The 22,122-nt window shown below is 42.9% G+C and overlaps 1 protein-coding gene across 2 annotated transcripts; it reads left to right on the top strand.

Moving 5' to 3' along the window:
* Positions 1-511: 511 nt before the first annotated feature.
* Positions 512-21,066, top strand: LOC143117284 (G-protein-signaling modulator 2-like). 2 transcript variants are annotated; one of them, XM_076278909.1, is made up of 14 exons: positions 512-695; positions 11,302-11,523; positions 11,896-12,031; positions 12,626-12,765; positions 12,899-13,022; positions 13,212-13,327; positions 13,429-13,584; positions 15,504-15,612; positions 15,726-15,882; positions 16,347-16,423; positions 16,755-16,931; positions 18,046-18,202; positions 19,835-20,046; positions 20,261-21,066. In XM_076278909.1, exons 2-14 carry the CDS (start codon positions 11,303-11,305, stop codon positions 20,420-20,422), a joined length of 1,944 nt encoding a protein of 647 aa, XP_076135024.1. In that variant the 5' UTR covers positions 512-695; position 11,302; the 3' UTR covers positions 20,423-21,066. The 2 variants fall into 2 exon arrangements, with proteins under 2 accessions (XP_076135024.1, XP_076135023.1); XM_076278908.1 differs by lacking the exon at positions 512-695 and adding an exon at positions 9,682-10,381.
* The last annotated feature ends 1,056 nt before the right edge of the window (positions 21,067-22,122 follow it).

Genomic DNA, 22,122 nt, shown 5'->3' with positions numbered 1-22,122 from the left:
TTTCTTGGATGGGACTAGGCCTACGTCTTACTGCTTGAAAAAAAACTAAGCTATGCCAAATTAACGCCCATGGTCTGACCACATAGGCTTATTCATGCTTTCCATGACCACACCAGAATGAAAGTGAGGCAGAAGCAAATGTGCCCGGACAAACTGCAAGGAAATGAAAAAGTGTTCTATGGACAAGTGAAATATCATCCTGCATTACTTTGCCGTTCCAAATTTCGGTAGGCTTATCGATCTGTCTAATCGAGAAATACATGTGCAAAAATTATTTATGAAAGATAGTGCTAGGTGATGACAGTGGTGTGATTTAACTATTTGAAACAATGTATAAATCAAATTGCTACAATGTTGCCCTTTTGTAGCCTAATTACCACAGAATGTAGCGCAACAAAACATTACAGCTGCAGTGAGGGATATTATTATGGGCGTGACCTGAACTGATTTCTTTGGCGTGATTGGCTAACATCAGTGCCAGATGAGCAAGTTTCCTCAAGTACAGCACAAGGAAGATATAGGGAAAAAAAAGTTTGAGGAAAATGGCGAAAGCGTAAACGTTGAAGTCCATGAAGTCTACTGTGACACCGCTTTCACTTACGATGTAGGCTACCAAGCCAATCACTGGAAACGGATCGACCTATTGCCTTTTTTTCGACAAGCTGGAGAATTCCGTCAGCTATAATTCCACAAAGGTAGGTTAGGCTACATCATTAGGTATCTCGAAAATGCAGCTGAATGCTCAACCATGTTTACGTGTTGTAACACATACCGTCAACATACATACCTACCGCAGTCGTCCACTAGTCCTCGAAAAATCTCGTTCAACGCCAACTTTTGGTAACAGGCTATACAGGTTATGTGCATGTTTGTTTTTGTCGTGTGAAGTTGTCAAATAGTATAACTGTAGGCATACATTCACTGATTCATTACCAGAATCATACTTCCATTAGCCTTATTATTTTTTCTATTTATTTTAATTCACTTCTGTGCTTGTCAGAGCTACTGGTGTTGCTCATTCTACATCCTACAGTACAGAGTAGTGTAGGCTACTTCCCTCTCATTCACTTACTCTCACACACTTACTCTTTATTTTGCTCTCTTTCTCTCATACACTTTTCTTCTGCTCTCTCTCTCTCTCTCTCACACACACACTCAGGGATGGATTCATTTGTTCTCTGTTGTGTTTGAAACACTTCTGCCGGTATCATGGAGTCTACCTTTACCATCTAAGTGATGAAAGTGAATGGTCTATTTATTCTGTGGACAAATCAGTATATACTCTTTTTATCCTGTGAGGGAAATTCCCCTTCGGTGATGGTGTGATTCAGGGCCATAGTCACCATAGACATTGAGGGGGACGTGTCCCCCCCAATATTCAAATATGACCAAAATGTCCCCCCCCCAATATTCGGACATAGAAAAATAAAGAAAGAATAAAGCGCTATACTAGGCCTACAGGAAACCAACACGTACTGTATCTGAAATGTAATCAAACGTAAATAACGCACAAATTAGTGACCTATGGTTCCAGAGTAGCCTACACCCCTGAGTGGTTTGCACCTCCATTCACCAATTAAAGGCTGTAGTAGGCCTAGTGTTTCTACATGTTGGCACAAAACGTCATTTATGTCAGAAGCCAGTCTATAATGCATACAGGGGTAACATGAGGTGGGTCAGACAGAAGAGGGGCCTGTCTTAGTAGCCTATTCCTGAATCCTGTCCCTTTCATGTTAAAATTGTGTGATTAGTCGCAGCATAATACAATCTAAATTAAAAGACAAAATCTTATTAGGCTCCAAACCTATGAGTCTAAGCCTTAGTTTAAAAAAATCTTCAGGTGTAAGTAATAAGTCAAAGAACCACTTTCTGTGTAATATAGAGGTTATCACAAGATACTCTAGTTTGTAATTTCTTTTAAAGTATACATTTTGAACACAAATGGAGTCACGGGTCCAGGGATGAACCAGTGAAGTTGCTTCTTCTCCACCCTTCTCTTTTCACAAAACTCACCAGAAGGGGGGGGCATCTGTGTCCAGGGGTTCATAATCCATCCATGCCATGCCTATGTCCGTCAAAAGTTTGGAATAACCTAATTGACTGACCTAACGACTTGTTTGTGATTTTTAATAATAATTTTGCATGGTAGGAAATGTATTGAAATTCTGTTTGGGGGTCCCTCAGACCCCACCACAGATTTGGTCCCCACCAATGTTGACATCATGACTACGGCCTTGGTGTGATTGAAAGAGAAGGACCAGGGCTGTCCTGGAGGATAGGTAGCTAGCTGGACAAGGTACTGACCTTCTTAGCACTGCCGTCTAATTTGTAGTGGTCCTCCAGCTTTCGGTCAACCATCTCAGCCAGCTGTTTGCCATACTGGACTGTTGATGACTCCCTGAAACACACACACAGACACACACACACACACACAGTTAATTATCTCTTCTCCATCAGTCAGTCTAGCATTCTAGACAATCTGAACTAAAACATGCTTTTTGTTTTAGCTTTTTGTCTTTCATTCAATACTGTGGTTGGTCCCTCTGTCCTAGGCTCCTGATACTGGCACATGATAACAGAAGCTTTGTGTTTACAATGAGGGGCTTATTTCAGTGGGCTGGGGGGCCAAGATGTCCATGTCCTCTATTGTCAATAGTTCGCAGCTGGCAAAACCACAAGATCACAGACCACAGTTGCTACACAACTCTAACTGCCATGTTACAGGATGGAAAAAAATCAGCTTAAAAATGCAGGAACCAAGTTCCTTTCATTTCTGTCTAATGGCACATTTTCCAAGTAGACCCTGGTTTCTCACTCTGCCAGCCAGTACACAAATGTTGTCTAGTAGTTTCTCAATCACAAGACCTTCGGCATCAGTGTGACGTATTGACTAAGATGTTTTTCCTGAAATGTCACCGTCAAAACAGATTTTTAGTGAATACCCTTGTGGAGTCACTCTTCTTGAGTTCTTATAACAATAATCAATTGAACTGGTTTTCCATTTTTAAACACTAATCGTTCCCTGGGTTATTCTGCCTCTGGCCAGCAACCCTGAATATTTAAAGAACACAGACTACTGGTGGTGGAGGACCGATCACATGTCATGGGTCAGAAAAGCATAGTGTAAAACAAAGAGTCGTGGCTGAATCAGAATTTCTCTAAACATTTCTCTTTTTGGATGGATACTATTGTACTAGGAAGAGCAGTGTGAGAAGTACTTTCTTAATATTTCAGTTTATATTCAAGCCCTTTGGTGGTGGCAGGTGCCTTGTACTTGTCAGATGTGCTGTCAGACCGCTGCAACAGGTGCACCCCTGCTATGACTTGCTGGAAAAAAGAACACTATGTAAAATGCAATAGCAAAAAAAGCATCATCGGTAATGGGGTGTAGCCTAGCTGTTGCTTCATCTTTCCAATGAGCATTGCTATGACACTCATGTAAGCTTAACTCATCTATGACTCACTCACATATCTTCTACCACATACTGTACTGGAAATGTCTCTTAGTTGACAAAAACATGCTGCTTTCAGCCTAGCTGATACATCCATTGATCCCACAATGCAGCCCCCAACCTCTGGGGTACATTCAAAGGGTGGGGATCTAGACTAGAGTTAGACTGGAACCGAACCAAAGTGTGGGGAACTAGACAACTGTTACTCTGTCCCACACCCATGACTTTTTTGGGAACGTGTCCCAGAGATTAGTGCTGATGAGTAATGTGTGAACTCTATAAAATGGAGAAGTTCCAGGCTGCACTGGCCGGCTGTGAAGATTTCTTGAATGCAAAATGCACTGCTTCCCTTATCAGACGAGTCATGCCCCACAATAACTTATGGGAAGTGTAGGCTACTTCTGAGAAGTTACTCATTCCCCCTTGTTCAACCTTACTCAAGCTTTTAATTTTGAGGAGAAAAGTGGAATTATGCAAGGTTGTAAATGCCTCTGCTTCCACAAATGGGTTATCATCAGGTAGTTTCAGGATTAACAGACTGGCTATTTAGGCCATTTTCTCTTCATTTTTATAAAACCATTAATAGTAGAGCATCTTGCAGGCCTAATTGAGAGGACGTCAAGCATAATTATTGACTAAATGTAGGCTTGTTGTAGTGTGAAAAACATTCCAGTGTTACAGTTTTTCTTGATCGCTTTAATGCTTCTGTCAACTCTTAACATCACGTTTTCAAAACAAGTAACACGCAGGTATAAACAAAAGTACTCTGGTCAAAATTACACATTATGCTTGCAAAAGGCTCTTACTCTCTCACAACATTTAAAACATGCAAAAATGTGAAATGTGCCTTCAAACAACACATCTTGCAGTCATATCACTGTGTGATTTCAATGAATCATTACACACTGGACAACAAAATGCAGGAGTTTCAACCATTTTTGCTATGTCTGTGCCATTTCTTTCTCATATTTCTGGTGTCAGAAAAACTGTGAAAAGACTTTGTATACTAATTGTATTCATTCCTCCCAAGATGTAACTGCCATTGGCATGGAAGACCTACAGTAAGCACCTAGACAAGACAAATTTCATTGAACTACAAATTATAATTTTTCATTGAAATAGACCTACAGTGAACACCTGGGCTTTGTGAACAAGCTGTACTGTTTTCCTCATCAAATAGGCAATACAGTACTTTCTCTAAATGTGCCTTAGAGCCATACTTGCAAATAGCAACACAGAACAGACATGGTATCTTTTATGGATAATGAATGCTTGCTGATTGAAGAATTGTGCAAAGGAGTTTCACGCAGGTGTATCAGAGATTCAGACTTATGCAAGGAATCTCTAACACCTGTGAATAGATGTTTTCATTTTGTTTAGCACAGGGAAACCAATAGAGTTTGGGGTCTTTGAATGGCATCTTTGTTACAGTAACTGTGCAAAATGGTATGAGAAATGTGTAAACCCAATGAGAATGATTCATTGGTGTATGTGGTTGTGCTGGAAATCTAGGAAGAAGAAGAGCAGATAAAATTATTTTGTGTCAGATGGGAATTCCTGACATAGAGGACGTTCAGAGCGAGTGAACACCCATTTTTAAGACGAAGAAGACTTCGCGAAAGGAATAGCAATTCAATTTGTGTGTGTGTGTGTGTGTGTGTGTGTGTGTGTGTGTGTGTGTGTGTGTGTGTGTGTGTGTGTGTGTGTGTGTGTGTGTGTGTGTGAGTGAGAACGGGAGGGGGAAGAATGAAACCTTGTGAGATCAGAGTTCTCGTGTGTCCATTACTCCGTCACTCAGCTGGTCCCCGCCTCTCCAGCTCCTGCGTCCATCCCCACCTTTAGAATATTCATGCCATTCTTTTTCTCTGCGTGGGTCCATTCTCTGCCACAGCTTTTGACCAATTCAAGATATTACCACTCCTCTCTACATACTCCATAGTAGCCTACTCCCTTTGTTTCAAATGGAATACACATCTTTAGGGGACTTCATCAAGACTTGCTCTTCCGTGGACGTGACCTCTCTTCTCAGTATGCATGAAGAGGATCAGCACTATGACGTGCGGTGCAGGTAGGACAAGTGGTTCATGCCTGTTAACACACACCTGCTCAGCTAGGTAGACATGCCTACTGTGAAATACTGACTGAGGCAGTCGTTTTGAGACTCACTTAATCAGTAAGGTGGTAGTGTGGGTAGCAGTTCTGTCCTCGTAGCTAAAGCAGCCCGTACAGGAACAAAGTTTGCTGGGTGGCATTGCTAACATTCTCAGATTGACGCTACCTCAAAGGTACATTGTTGTGCAATAGTACAGCAGAAGGCAGGAAAACAACCACAGTGGTTGGTTCAAGTTTACAGAGTGGTAAGAAGAACATGCTTCGGGCATCAAATGCAATTTGTAGCTTTTTTTTTTTATCAAAAAACTGCTGTGTTGTACAGTTTGAGAACATGAGCTTAGTTTCTGCCAAGCTCTGCATCAGTCAGTCTGTAGCCTTAATGCAGATCTTGCCCTTGGGAGGGGGAAGTAATTAGTGAAGTAGCCTCTTGATGGTAATGGATTGCTGTGGCTGGTGTGTGTGTGTGTACAGACAGCTCACTGCAGATGGTCAGCTTTGACACAAGACCCTTTTACATTGGTGATCGAAGTCCATCACCTCTTAAAAGCCCTCTTTGCTGTGTGTGTGTGTCTGTGTGTCTGTGTGGTTATGTTTATGCACTTGCTGATTGATTGTCCACTGTGATGCGTTGTGATCAGGTGTCAGCTCCCTGTCCATAGGTCTGGTTGAGACTAAGTGTGTTTTGAACACTGCTTGTTTAAATCATTCCCTGACCAGCTAATCTCATCAGTACCACTGAGCAACACACTTTACCATTAATCTTGTGTGTCATGACATCTTATTTCAGATTGTGAGCCACAGCACTGACATCCAAGTACTGTCATGAACATTGTAATACATAAAGCACCCGGCAGTCATTAGATTATCCTTTTGACATTGGCAAAAGAACATGATCAAATTCAGTGCTATGAAATCATTCCCTAACCATCTATGCCACAGTGCTAAGTCCTTCAGTAGGGACACAGTCTCAGTAACCTGAGTAGGCACTTGCGTGGGAACAAGGTGAAACTGAGCTGTCTTTGTCAGCCAAGCAACCTACGGGTCACCTACATTTTTAATGGCTCTGTTGAAACTTTTATGAAGTTGAGGGTCGTCTTCTGGCTCACCCAGCGTCCTCGACATGGCTTGAGTGTCCTTTTCTAGAGGCACACCTGTTCCTTACACACACCTGTGTGTGGTTGGGCTATTTATCTGTGGGTTCTGCTCCCTGGAAGCTCACCTGTCCATGTTTGTGTGACCAGATCGGGTTGGGTTCCAGCAGGTCCTGCTTGTACCACACAGGACATTGGAATTTATGTCTGTGAGAGGTTGAAAGTTGTGTGTGTGACACCTCTCTCATTCACACACATACACACACACAAACATGCATACACACACTCTTGCTCTCTCTGTCAGGTTAGATGTTTGTCTCTTGGAGAAAACATACGGTGGGGAAAAGTATTCAAGTATTCAACACGTCAACATTTTTTTTTTTGTGTCTATTTACATGACATTTTCACCATACATTAGTATTAACTAATGGAACTAAAGCACTATCCAGATATATAGAGTATTCACAACATCTAAGTCCATAAGTAAAGTTATGTGTAATAAAGTGGAATGACACAGGCAAAACTATTAGAAAAACAGTACACCAAGGCAAGGAAAGGCAAGGAATGAGCTGAAATCTGTAAGTAATTAGAATTATCTCTTCTATCTGTGCAAAATAATATAAGCTATATTGATATTGAAAGGCTAGAAAATGTTTTTTCCTTACTAAAGTTTCACACAAGAAACATCTCATGATGGGTAAAAGCTCTCCCAAGACCTTTGCAACCGTATTGTAGCAAAACATATCAATGGAACTGGATGCAGACAAAATCTTCCAGTAAGCATCATAAAGGCCATTATCCGCAAGTGGAAGGAACATCACTCCATCATCATCATCAGAAGAGAAGTCCAGGAGCCATGGCCTTTATGTACGCTCACCCAAACACATCAAAACATGTTGAAGCTTGTTTAAAGTTTGCTACGCAACATTTGGACAAGCCTATGAAATACTGGTCAGATAAGAGCAAAATTGAACTTTTTGGCTGTCACACTGCACGCCATGTTTGGAGGAGAACTGGCACTGCTAAATACTAAACCCTAAACACAATACCGACAGTAAAGTTTAGAGGTGGAAGCATCATGGTGTGGGGCTGTTTTCCATCTCCTGACACTGGCAGATGTCATATTTTATTTATATTTTTAAAGCACATTTATACGAAGTGCAAAGTACTGCTAATTGAAGGAACAACGAATGGTGCTCTTTACTGGGAGAATCTTGCCATCCACCAGGATGATGAGGGTGAGGATATTCCAGCAGGACAATGATCCAAAGCATACAGCAAAGGAAACTCTCAATTGGCTTCATAGAAAGCAAATCAAGATGTTAGAATGGCCCAATCATGTACCTGACTAAATCCAATAGAACATTTGTAGAAGGAACGAAAAATCACAGTTCGCAAGAGGGCCCCTCGGAATCTTAAAGATTTAAAGACAATCTGTTTGGAAGAACGGGCCAAAATCCGACCTGAATACTGCGGCTGATTAGATTCTTCATACAGGAATGAAGCTGTCATTACTAACAAAGGCTTCTCCAAGGACTTCGACGCAATTGGATAACACTACGACAGTCATCTGTTTAGCTTGCCTTTGGCCCGCCTATATCAGATACACCGATGTGATTGGCTCCCTGCGATACAAGTGGCAAAAGTAACGTGCATCATTACTCATTGCCAATTCAAATTGTGCCCTTGCGAGAACTCTGGAATTTCCGGGGTATGTGAATAGCATCATTGGAAAAATATTTACTAAAAAAATTTTCCCCACTGTATGTTTTGATACATAATTGAGAGGGTGTTGGAGGGGTTTTGTCTCAAGCATGGAGGGCAACAATTAGACAGCTGACAGAAGTCTCTCAGTAAGTTCAATGGCTTATGACGGATTAGCTCAAAGTAGGGGTTGGTGATTTTATTGTCTGGTGTTTAGATGTTTCACAAAGCTACAACTAACTCAAGTATTTCTTTTGTTTATGTGTCTGTGTGTGTGTGTGTGTGTGTGTGTGTGTGTGTGTGTGTGTGTTTATGTGTGTGAGTTTGTGTACCTGTACATGTATTAGTGTGTGTGTGTGTGTGTGTGTGTGTTTGTTTGTATGAATTTGTGTACACATATTAGTGTGTGTGTGTGTGTGTGTGTGTGTGTTTGTGTGTGAATTTGTGCACACGTATTAGTGTGTGTGTGTGTGTGTGTGTGCTTATGTGTGTGAATTTGTATACACATACAGTATTAGTGTGTGTGTGTTTGTGTGTGAATTTGTGTACACGTATTAGTGTGTGTGTGTGTGTCTGTGTGTGTGTTTTATGTGTGTGAGTTTGTGCAAATGTATTAGTGTGTGTGTGTGTGTGTGTGTGTGTGTGTGTGTGTGTGTGAGTGAATTTGTGTACACATATTAGTGTGTGTGTGCTTATGTGTGTGAATTTGTGTACACGTATTAGTGTGTGTATGTGTGTGAAAGCCAGAGGGAGTTATGGCATTCTCCCTGTGCAAAATGGCTTAGGCCATGTTGTCCTGCCCCACAAACCACCCCGCTACCTGACCACTCGAGCAGCTGAAGGCCTGGGGAGCTGTGGGTCTAGTGGCCTTGCAGCCCCAGGCTGTTCTAGGACGGGGACAGACTCTAATGCACTCAAGTGGATTTGACCGGCTTGGCCTCAGCTCACCGACTACCACTGAAACCCATCTTCTCCATGGCTTCCTCGGTCATACGTCATTAAAAGGTGCAGATGGAGCCTACCACAGCAGGGAGTGCTGCCTCTTGTTGAAAATGCCAAAACACATCACCACATTCCAATAGGAGGCTATAATGCCTCTAAGTAAAAACATGTTTTAATATATGTTCTTTTAGAAAGCCATTTGGTGTGTGGCTGCTCTGAACTGTCTTTATTCCTTTATTGTGACACCACTGAGCCAGTGACCTCGGGGTGGGGTCGTGTAGGATTTGTGTGTTTATTCAGGCACTTGGAGTAATGCGCCATCTGAAGTTGTGTTAGCAAAGCATATTAGCTGCTACTCCCCTCACGCAAAGAGAGTCAAGCAGGATCTACAGCCCGGGACAAAAAGTGTTTTGCTGCAATCACGTATCAGAAGGGGTAGACTTTCCAACTATTATTTGCTGAATGGATTCAGCAGAAAAATAATCCATTCGTCTAAGTGGAGGTAAATACTGGTAGTTCAATTTAAAAGAGAGAGTGTCAAAGAGAAACTTGTAGAATGACAAGTGGACATGGATTGAGCCGGAGAGCAGAACTGGTGACAGGGAGGGGTTTGGTAGCAAAGGCTTAACCCAGCTTAATGTTCTCTGGCCACTTATCACTGCGAAACCTAACATTACTCGCGGCGGAGCAACAACAAAAGATTTGGGAGATTTAAAAGCCCTCCAAGGGGAGCAGAGGATGTGGAAGGGGGAACAGTAGCAGCACTTTCCACCCTGAAACAGAAAGGACGGAGCGCTGCAGTCGCGTGCATTGCAGGCAGTCCAGAGACAAGAAGCCTCTTGTCAGGTACAGTTCACAGTACAGTTGGGATTGGTCATCGTCAGGGAGACGGGATTATGTCATGGGAATGAACGTGCCCGGGCTGTGCTGGAGGCGAGCGTCATGGCACAAGCCGTCCGGTCCCCCCCGGGAATCTTCCAGTTTGCTCTCTGGTACGCGCCGCCGACGAGCGATGAAGAAACTGGACAGGTCCGTCCTGTTCAAGTGCTTTGGGTGCCTGCACAGGGAAAAGAGTGAAAGGTAGGAGACCGCACCACAGGCATCCACAGCACTGACCTCTACTGGGAGAGTCTCCCCCTCTCTCTCATTTTCAGAGTACCCAGTATTGGTCAAGGATAATTGAAAGGTTCAATTGGCAGTGCTATTGACAGTATGTACGGCATCTGCGTTCAGCAATATGCAGCAGTCCCTGCATAAGCTGCTTCTGTTTGTGGAGGGAGGGAGACATTGCATCAGTCTGTACAGGCTTCTTCATACCTCATGACATCTGAGTTTAGAGTCATTTAGTGTTCATCTGTTATTTGGTCAAGCTGTGGCTTTCCAACACTGCCAAGTAAATCCTGTGGCATAATCCCAGTAACACTCACCGCCATTCACTGGACTCAAAAAGTGTACCAGGAGAAACGGCAAAGCAGTCTTGGTCTAGTTCTTTGAGCTGACTTCGGGTCAGTGCGATGGCGCATAATGGCCACTGCTGAGCGGAGCTGAGGGACTGCCAGCCCCTCATGAGAGGCAGGAACAAACAGTCTGCTGGGAGTGAAACGGAAAAGTCTTTGGTAAACAAGCTGTTATAGCCTCTGGAAGGGCGGAGGGGACGGGCAGTGCCGTTAGCTCACAAGTGTGTGTGTGTGTGTGGTGTGTGTGTGTGTGTGTGAAAGAGAGAGAAAAATATTGTAAAGGGTGTAGATGTTGGCTTTTTAAAGATTTCTTTTCATTTTTTATTTTAGGGAATGAATTCATTCAGTGACATTTATTTAGGGACTCTGAGAATTGTTTTCTACAAACTCCAGGCTGCTTTTAATTACTATAGGTGCCTAAATTGTCTTAAATTTAACAGCAATTCTTTAACCCCTATGCTTTTTCTTACCTTTGCAATATGCTTCATGGGTGTCAGTTTTACTGAACATCTTTAGTTTCTTTCTCTTCCTTGCGGTCTGCAGGATGGAGGCGTCTTGTCTGGAGCTGGCTCTGGAGGGCGAGCGCCTGTGCAAGGTGGGCGACTACTGCGCTGGCGTCTCCTTCTTTGAGTCGGCTATCCAGGTGGGCACCGAGGACCTGCAGATCCTCAGTGCCATCTACAGCCAGCTTGGCAATGCCTACTTCCATCTTCATGACTACACTAAAGCCCTAGAGTACCACCGCCATGACCTCACCCTGACCAGGTACGCCAACAGGAGCTGCAGTCAGGATATTCAGCTATTTTAGGGGCTATAGGAGGAAATGTACATGGTAAAAGGAAAGATCGGGCAGCTTTGTATTGTGCATTTCACACCTTTCCACTTAAACATAAAATGCAAAAACTGGAACACAGATGTTGCACTTGCTACTGACAACTGAGGTTTTTCAGGAAATATGTGTAATTTGCAGTTTAACTATGTTATAGCCAGGTAAATTACACATAAATAAATATGATCACTTGACTGGTTGATAATGATATTATCATTAATGGAATTGTTTAAATTACTTCCATCTATGTATTTTTCAAATATAAATATTAAAATGACACGGCAACACATTTCTGTCCCTTTCTAAAGGACTATCGGGGATGAACTAGGAGAGGCAAAGGCCAGTGGTAACCTTGGAAACACACTGAAAATTTTGGGCCGGTTCGATGAGGCAGCGGTTTGTTGTCAGAGGCACCTTGACATCTCTGCTATACTCAATGACAAGGCAAGTCTCATGCAGTGGTACTGTATACCCAAGAGTCATATGTTACAAGGCAAGTCTCATGCAGTGGTACTGTATACCCAAGAGTCATATGTTACAAGGCAAGTCTCATGCAGTGGTACTGTATACCCAAGAGTCATATGTTACAAGGCAAGTCTCATGCAGTGGTACTGTATACCCAAGAGTCATATGTTACAAGGCAAGTCTCATGCAGTGGTACTGTATACCCAAGATGACAAGGCAAGTCTCATGCAGTGGTACTGTATAGCTGCTACCCAAGAGTCATATGTTACAGCTATCACCTGCTATGACAAGGCAAGTCTCATGCAATGGTACTGTATACCCAAGAGTCATATGTTACAGCTATCACCTGCTATGACAAGGCAAGTCTCATGCAGTGGTACTGTATACCCAAGAGTCATATGTTACAGCTATCACCTGCTTATCACTCACAGAGCTTTACCAGATTTCCTACTTAATAAAGTTATTCATAATGTTATAGGACTAGGTATTTATTTTCTTTATTTATTTTTTCTTTTTTCTTTTCTTGTGTGTGTGTGTGTGTGTGTGTGTGTGTGTGTGTGCGTGTGTGTGTAGGTTGGGCAGGCCAGAGCACTGTATAACTATGGGAATGTGTACCATGCCAAGGGAAAGAGCATATGTTGGAGTGGAATGGACCCTGTAGAATTTCCGGAAGAAGCCCGGATAGCACTGAACAAAGCCATTGAATATTATGAGTCAGTACTCAACGCTCATCAGTGGGATGATATTGTGCCTTTTGCACTTGATTCATTGGATTCATTGCAGAGGATGTATTGTTTTTCTAATTTTTTTCTTTCTCATTTGTTCTTTTCACTGTCTCTTTTTCAGGGCTAATCTGTCCATTGTCAAAGAGCTAGGTGATCGAGCAGCCCAGGGCCGAACCTACGGCAATCTTGGCAACACGCATTACTTGCTGGGAAACTTCCAGAATGCAGTAGTGGCCCATGAACAGGTAGAGAACAAGACAGATGTAATTATAATCGTGAAGAGAGAAAATCTAACATGCCTACAGTATATGATACATACATAATTAGACATGTGTGTAAAGTGTAATCTCTGTCCTCAAGTTAGATGTACATAAATACATGTCAAATCTCTGCCTTTCTCTCTCTGTTTACCTCACCTATTTCTCTCTTTCCAGCGTCTTCTGATTGCTAAAGAATTTGGAGACAGACCTGCTGAGAGGAGGGCCTACTGTAACCTTGGAAACGCCCATATTTTCTTGGGACAGTTTGAACTTGCGGCCGATCATTACAAGTACGACCATGTCAAAACCTTAGTGCTGTACGTGTGTGTGTGTGTGTGTGTGTGTGTGTGTGTGTGTGTGTTATGTCTTAAATTGTGTTTTCTTTTTCCAGACGCACACTCCAGCTTTCTCGCTCGCTGAAAGATCGTGCTGTGGAGGCCCAAGCCTGCTACAGTTTAGGCAACACCTACACCCTGCTTCAGGATTACAGCAGAGCCATCGACTACCACCTGAAACACATGCGCATCGCTCAGGACCTCAATGACCGGTCAGCACACACACACACACACACACACACACACACACACACACACACACACACACACACACACACACACACACACACACACACACACACACACATATATATATATATATTATACGGATAGCGGTAGCCCACAGTCCTCTGAAAAAGCACCCAAGGCAGGGGCATCCCTATACCCTTTTTACTGGGGCACATGCCCCAGTATTTATAAGCTGTGCCCCAGTAAAAATCTCACGTTCAACTAGGGGGGCAGTGCATTCATGTAAATTGATAATATCGGGGAAAGAGTGGATGCTTTTTACACGCAGTTACGTACTGCAGTTACGGGTAGGCCTATTCTCCCATTCCCGCTTCTGTCACATCCAGAGCGTGCAAGTTCGAAATCAATGCAGCCTTATGAAAGAGGCGTTATTTTTGGAACGTGGACTTTCTCATTGACCTTTTGAATGCCATTTAAATCCAGAAAGAACACAAACCAGTCTTCGATTTTGAAAACGTAAGCATAAGCATGGTGAACTGAATAGAGGCCTACAGTAAAATGGTGTCATAGCCTAACAAAGAATTTACTTGCTTTGAGGTCGTTTGTTAATAAAGAGTCAAGAGGTGCTTGAGGTGTGTAGATTTGTTTACAATTTGTTGTGATTTGATTAATTTGTTTACAAACAAATCAAGAGACAGGAGAACAAGGCTCGACAATAGTGTCTGTGCAAATGTGTGGATGACTTCAGTCAAGTTGGAGAGAAATGGACAGATTCGAATGAAGCTAGGCTATGGGATTATGACGTTAAAACTGAAGATGCACAGTCGGTAAGCTCCAATATCCAAAGTGGGTGATTATAACAGGGTTTATTTAATAATGTAGCCTCATGGATAAGGTAATGCCTGCCTGATACCTGACGAAGACCTCTGGTCGAAAACGTTGTAGCCTAATAAAACACGCTGGGAGCTTATATAACAGTGTGCGGGTATTTCTTTATTTTTTTATATGTTGGCTCAGCCTTATAGGCTACCCAGTACCTGTTTAGTTTTTTGTATGTGCGTGCACTTTCATTCAATGAATGTGTAATGGGGAAAAACATAAAGCGTATCAGCGTATTAAGCACCGAATTTTATACTGTAATGTTAATTTGTAACATTCTATACATGTATTTAGAATTAGGCCTACAGCCGACATCAAGCAATTTGCTGTTTTTCACTTTATAAGGCCGCTCAACCTTAATACAGTTCTCGGGAGAGCGTAGCTGGAAAGGTGCTTAAATCAGTGGCAGAATAAGAAAAGCCAAGATTTTGGGGTTGCTCCTCCCAAACTCCCTACAGTGCGTGTAAATGACAGATTTAAGTTAAGGGGAGAATTTGTGCAGGCTGAAGAACGCACTTATACGCACCCTACGCACATGGGAGAATTTGCCCCAAAGTGCAGCAGACTGATGCCACGTGCCCCAGTAACGTCTTAAGTCTAGTGACTCCTCTGACCCAAGGTGATGCTCCATCTTGCTTTATCTTGGCCATTGGAGTGGTTGTCTGACAAACCTCATGGATGGCTAAACACCCCTGTTAAGCACCCAGACATTTGCATGCTGATCTTAGCTACACCTGTAAAGATGTAATTAAAAAATGGTTGTTTAGCATCTAACTGGGTTCCCATCTTGAAATGGAAATGTTTGCCCAACTCGACATAATACATTTTTTAACATTTGTAGAATGTTTGAAACTACCACAGGGGTGACCGTGTGACATTTTGGGTCATACACTTCAAACACAACAGGATTAAGTTAAGTAAAATTTTTAGCTTAAGATAACATAAAAAATAAAAACAAGTAGACATCTCCCTCCCTGTCAAACTATGTCTTTCTCGTCCTACCTCCCTAGTCTTTAAGTCTTTCCTCTCTCTTTACTCACCACTTTCTCATCCTTCCCTTTAGGGTAGGGGAGGGCCGAGCATGCTGGAGTTTAGGGAATGCTCACACAGCACTGGGCAATCATGAGCAGGCCATGCACTTTGCCCAGAGACACCTGGAGATCTCCAAAGAGGTGTGTGTGTATCTGTGTGTGTGTGTGTGTGAGTTGGCTCCCCCTACTGATGAGGAATAACACTTACACATCTCCCCTGTCCTGTGCTGACGTTCTCCGTGTCCCTCCCCTAGATCGGGGACCGTAGTGGCGAGCTGACGGCCAGGATGAACATATCGGACCTGCAGCTGGTGCTGGGTCTGAACCACAGCAGCAGCAACTCCCATCTCAGTGTGCACCCCAGCAGCACTTCGCTCATCAACACCTCCGACCTCGAGTCCAGCCCTCACGGTGAGTCCCCCGTTCTCACCACAGCGGCCCTTTAGTCCTATAGTTGTGCTACTTGTTAAACACCTGAGCTATTGTCTATAGTCTAACTTACTATGTGTAACCATGAAATAAAGTAAATGGGCTCCAATGTTACAGGGAAGCTACACCGGGCGAGTGACTGAAGCGTTTCATTCGCGACGCGTAAAGTCCATTATAGAAGACTGGTCTATTTTTTTTGAACATACGCACCACTATCATGTCTGGTGTGGCCACTTCAGTTATGTGCCTGGTGTAGCTTAGCCCTTATACTGTATGAGTTAGTGTGAATGGGGAATTGAGAGCAAGGTGTTAAATACAGTGAATGGCAGCGGTTTGGAATACAAATATCATGCAACTTTGTTTTTCTGGACCACAAAGAAATAGTCTTTTGTTGCATTTTAGCTGAAGAGTGAAAAAAATAAAAATAAATGTCAATCATTTTTCAGGAGCTCGACCTAGAACCGGAAGAAGGCCCAGCATGGAGAATATGGAACTGGTCAAACTCAACCCTGACAAGAGTGCTGTATGTGAATACAAGAAAGGCCTACAGACATACTGTATAGATCACACTCACACTCACACTCACACTCACACTCACATTCACATTCACACTCACACTCATACACACACACACACATATATACACACACACACACACACACACACACACACACACACACACACACACACACACACACATACATACACACATACATACATACATACATACATACATACATACATACATATATATACACACACACATACACATACTCGATATACAGCACATCTACCACTACTAACACAATGTTATGATGAGCTGCCTGAATTCACAGCCCCATCCTCCCATGCAGGAGCTAAGGGTGGAAGGAGACGCAGCCTCCCCTACCGCCAAACCCTCCATGGCCAAGACGTCGTCCAAGCTCTTCTTCATCCGCCGGCTCCGTGGCAGGAAGCCCAAGCGCAGCAGCTCGGGCAAAGTCTTCCAGGACAGCAGCCCATCGCCCAACACTGATGCTCTTGGCTCGAAGGTAGGACATTTTTAGCCAATCTGGGTGCGTTTCTAAAGGATAGTTGGCTAACCTCCATCACATTATTTGGAGTTAGAACTGTCATTCTTGACACTTTGGTGTTTCTAGAAAGGTTAGTTCCAATGTTAGTTCCTGAACACCCGCCAACAGAGTATTTCACTTATCATAACATTTTTAATTACATTCATTCATCTTTGAGTGCAGGGGTGGAACGACAGAGGTTGCAATGGTGCTCAGACACGGCTGCGTCCACAACATCCACTCATTTACACCTGCGTGTGCGCAGAGGATGTAATTAAGAAACTATTTTGACACTACAGAAACATTTTCTTCCATTGATTATAAGTTGGTTGTGCATTCTCAATAATTGCTCTAGTGAATGTGCAGGACACGGTTTCCCAAAAGCCTTGTAGGCCTAAGAAGGTCCCAAAGTCCCTCTTACAAACGTCTTAAGATAAATCGTAGAAAACTCCCATAAGTGTGTGTATCCATCGTTATTGGGAAACCGGGCCCAGGACTATTCTTTACAATCATCATTAACGCACTGCATCATTAACGCACTGCAGTGTTCACTGCAGTGAACTTGAACGATCAAACACCACTTGATAGACACAGGTGTTACAAGGTCGTTGTTTGAGCGAAATCCATGGTGGTTTAACAACGACACAGCTAATTTACGCATCCCTAAAAGGGTTTAATGTAAAACTCAGGTCTGGTCCTTGAGTATGCTGAAGATACGGCTTATGATTAATGATAAAAGCTGTGTTTTTTTAAGGTAAGTTTGAGGAATAATTAAGATTTTGGACACTGACCTCTGTCATCTGAATGTGTGTGAAATATGTCTCAATGTTGTTTTATGTTGGCTAGTCATGAAAATATGTAGCAAAAAACAAATGTGTATCATACACAGGATAATGCCAAGAACAAACAATACACCATTGATACTTAATCCTCTTTAATTAAACTTTTCACTTGTATATTGTTTACTTGTCATTGTGCGTGTAGCTATAATGACCTGATTCTCTATAGGTGAGAGGTGGCATATTCTTCAGGCCTGTTCTCCTTAGGTCTCAACAAAGATGCATTTGAAATTAAACTTCTCTTATTCTTGCAGTATGCCACGGATACTCTCGGAGATGAGGGTTTTTTCGACCTCCTCAGCCGTTTCCAAGGCAACCGCATGGATGACCAAAGGTGCTCCATACAAGATGGTCACAACTGTATCCCCTCTACCTCCCTCCCTACCACCCTGTCCGTAGCCTCAAAGAAATGTGAGTTAGCCCCCATCCCTACTAGTAGGCTAACCTGAGTGCTATTGCCTTCAAAGGGGTGGGTGATGTTACTCTTGTTCTTTTATAAGCTCCTTATAAGCATCTGAAGAAATTAATAAATTCCCCATCACCACCCCTTTGCCAAGGCCATTTTTGCTCATGTGTGGAACTCCTTTACTTTTATTTGTGCAGACATTATAATGTGCATACATTACTGTTCACTGTTAGTGTTTCCTAATACCTAATATAGAGATGGATGACTCCATGTTTGGAGTACACAAGTGAACTAGTGTAGTAACTTTCAGCTACAGAAAAGTTACATTTTGTTATTTTTTCAGAGATTCAGAGAAAGACCATGTTCAGTAAGCTACTGTTACGTACCATGTTCAGTAAGTTACTGTTACTTACTGCACTCTGCCTTGGTTTCACAGTGCATTTTTGCAGATACTGCAAAACAAACATAATATCTCTGGGAAATGTAGTATTAGAACAATAAAACTCTAACCAATTGAAAAGAAAATATGGCACTTTCAATTACTGCAAAAATTAGCATTTTGCAAAAAATGTAGATCCTGGATTTTGGCTTTGTATGGACAAATGTCACATGTCACAGTCACATGTGTAGTTATCTTTGTTTAACTTTACTTACACACCTGTGATCAGATGTAACCTTGTTGGTGGAGCAGTGGTAGCACCACCACCTGTGAAACATACCCAGGTTTGATTCACAAACCCGACATAGCTAGTCCGTGGTGCTTTGGATGAATGCAACTTTTACGATGAGTGAGAAGGATGTTTGTCTAGATAAATGTAATATTTGAGTGGAAGAGAAGAAACAATGTTCAGTATCATGTCACTATGGCCTTGAATAGCCCCCAAAAAGCTGTACACCTGAAATCAGGTGCCACCATTGGAGCTGTAAAAGTCTTTGACACTATGTCCTAATAGGATCCGAGCGAGCGACCGTTTTGTATAAGTATAAGTATACTCTTTTGATTCCGTGAGGGAAATTTGGTCTCTGCATTTATCCCAATCCGTGAATTAGTGAAACACACTCAGCACACAGTGAACACACAGTGAGGTGAAGCACACACTAATCCCGGCGCAGTGAGCTGCCTGCAACAACAGCGGCGCTCGGGGAGCAGTGAGGGGTTAAGTGCCTTGCTCAAGGGCACTTCAGCCATGGCCTACTGGTCGGGGTTCGAACCGGCAACCCTCCGGTTACAAGTCCGAAGCGCTAACCAGTAGGCCACGGCTACTTATGCTGTTAAATATGCCCTTATATTGCGTCATATTTCTCATTCAAAATAGCAGAGCAACGCAAGCGACAGAAAGAAAATGGAAATGGGGCGTCCGACAAAAGTTCTCTCAAAACGCTGCGCTGCTCGCGTTGCTTGCAGCCAGGACACTCCAATTAAAAACAATGTAATTAAACAGATTTTATGGCTAATGTTCGCTCGCATCGCATCCTGTTAGGACATAGTGTGAGGCATTGTTACAGGGTCTTTTTTAAAAAAATGTGGTATTGTTAAAGTGCCCTTACAGATGCAACCTGACCACAAGGTTGTGGAGTTTCCCATCTCACCCCTGCAGATCTGTAACCATAATCCCTTCCTTCCTCTCCTTGCTCAGCTACTTCCGCTTCAAACTTCCCAGAGGGCCCGGAACAGCCTGGGCCCTTTCTAGACCTTCTGGCCAGCTCTCAGGGCCGGCGCCTGGACGACCAGAGAGCCAGTGGAGGCAGTCTGCCAGGCCTCAGCCAGGCTGTCCTCAGCCAGCTAATAGCCAGCGGTGACCACAACCATCCTGATGAGGACTTCTTTGACATGCTGGTTAAGTGCCAGGTGATTGTTGATTATTCACTCTGTTCTTGTTGTATTTTTGTCTTATTTTTTTTATTATTTTGTAATATTATTCACTCGTTTGGGATGCCTCATACAGGAAGTAAGAGTTATTAACTTCCCATATTTGTTTTTTCCTGGGTGCACTGCTGCGGTTTGTCGCCGTTCCTCCTTGTTCATTCTCTCACTTTCTTTTCTCTGCCGTGTCTCTCCTCAGGGCTCCAGACTGGATGATCAGAGGTGTGCAGCGCCTCCTCCCCCCACCAGGGGGCCCACTGTGCCTGACGAGGACTTTTTTAGCCTCATCCTGCGCTCCCAGGCCAAGCGCATGGATGAACAGCGGGTGGTGGTTCCTCCTCCACGGCCCAACCCAGACTGACGTCTCTCTCCTCCTCCCTCTGTGCCCTGAGTCTGGTAGAGGAGGGTTGTCATAGCTGCAGAGGCCTGAAGATGTTGTGGCCTGACTAAAGCGAGGGCTTCCCCAGACTGGGTCTCGGATGGGTTACTGTCCCCATCTCTGATCCATGGATCACACCCTGTGCTGCAGGGTAAAGCAGAGAGCTGTCTGCATATCTTCTATATCTCATCAACTCCACCTATTCTTGAGCTGTTTTGACACATCTGTCTGCTCTCCTTCCTTTTCTCATATTCTATCTCGTTATTTCTGATCCTCACGGGATTGCTCAACATACAGGAACAAGGACAGTAGCTGAACTGATGAATCTGATCATATTTTATTTTTTATATGAAGATGAATGGATGGTTAGCTTAACTGTGTTATTATGTTGGTTTTATTGTAATTGTATGGTTTTAAGTCCCAAACCCCTTTTTTTAAATAGCAGGTCGTCCTCACACTGGCCAGGGTGAGATTTTGACTAAATAATAATTTGCACCTTTTGTAAATTGGAGGATGTAATGAAGAAAGCAAAACATGTAAAAAAGTAACATGGCATTCAATTTTTTGTATGACTTTTATACTATTTAAAAAGGTTTTGAGGAATAAAGCCTCCATTTTATCCTGTTGCCCTACAAATAGTGACAATTCTTTGGTCTGACTATTTAAAAGGTTTCAGAGCTCTCTGTGATTATTGATATCAATGCTTTCATCAGATTGTATTTAACAGTAGTATTAGCAGCTTTCTAGTTTTACAATTTCATTATGTCTTTAATCCCCTCTGTTTGGTATAGAGTTTGGTGTATATTTAATGATCACAACCAGCTGGTAAAATGTCTGGAACTCAATGGGCTCTCCTTGGTTTTAATGAACTATGATCCAAGTTTCTACTCACTGACCTTAAACAGGGATGTTAAACCATTTGAAGTCCCTGTTGTAGGGCCCTGTCAAAGCCCAGCCTCCATACCTTCACAGAGCATTAGGCAGATCTTTGAGGTTGGGTTTGATTAGCAACTAGTTTGTATAATATCCTCAAATCCCTTTTGATAGCATATGGGCGGATAAAAACACCAGTTGTTCCCACCAGCTACCCAGGTCAAGCTCTGCTAGGTGTTCTAGGTACAAAACTCCTCACACAATTTAAGAACAAGAGGAACATTGATAAATAATTATGACACTCATCATCTGGGGTTGTCGCAATACTATCATTACCCAATGTACAACACCAGCCAAGCTATCAGAATAACTAGGTAGTTTACCAGTTTACATCTCATTAGACTAAAATTACTTGGCATGAATAAAAAAGAACAGCAGTGATGGGATATTATGTGGGATGTTTTATTAGAATAGAAGTTGTCATGGCTGAAACTCTTAGTCCCTCAGTTTGCTGTGCTCTAATGAATCTGTGTTCTGCACATGGGGCAGGTAGGGCTCTGCTGAAGCCACTGATTCACACAGCTTCTATGGAAATTGTGGTTGCAGGGCAGAATCGTGAACTCTTCTCCTTCCTCATAGTCACTCAGACAGATCCTACAATCACTCTGTCTATTGGTGTTCTCAGGGTTGAAGATCATGGTGGGAAGGTCATAAGTGACATTCATGGGTAGGTGGTTGTTGGTTTCCCAAATTATCAGGGATTGGTGCACCAGGTAGAATTCAACCTCAATCTGAGGAGGGCGAAGCAC

Source organism: Alosa pseudoharengus, unplaced genomic scaffold (genome assembly GCF_046254945.1).
Source record: "Alosa pseudoharengus isolate Yale_2024_CS ecotype anadromous, Long Island Sound unplaced genomic scaffold, YU_APseudo_1.1 YU_APseudo_1.1_scf_11, whole genome shotgun sequence".
Taxonomy (NCBI): domain Eukaryota; kingdom Metazoa; phylum Chordata; class Actinopteri; order Clupeiformes; family Clupeidae; genus Alosa; species Alosa pseudoharengus.
The sequence above is the reverse complement of the archived record's forward strand: the minus strand, read 5'-3'. Positions and strand labels throughout refer to the sequence as shown.

What these genes read in the sequence shown, in the direction of transcription:
- LOC143117284 (XM_076278908.1), top strand. Translation starts at nt 10,203, where the DNA reads ATGGGAATGAACGTGCCCGGGCTGTGCTGGAGGCGAGCGTCATGGCAC. An exon ending in CAGTAGTGGCCCATGAACAG is followed by an intron (nt 13,023 to 13,211) that starts GTAGAGAACAAG and finishes CTCTCTTTCCAG; the next exon opens with CGTCTTCTGATTGCTAAAGA. An exon ending in TCAACCCTGACAAGAGTGCT is followed by an intron (nt 16,424 to 16,754) that starts GTATGTGAATAC and finishes CCTCCCATGCAG; the next exon opens with GAGCTAAGGGTGGAAGGAGA.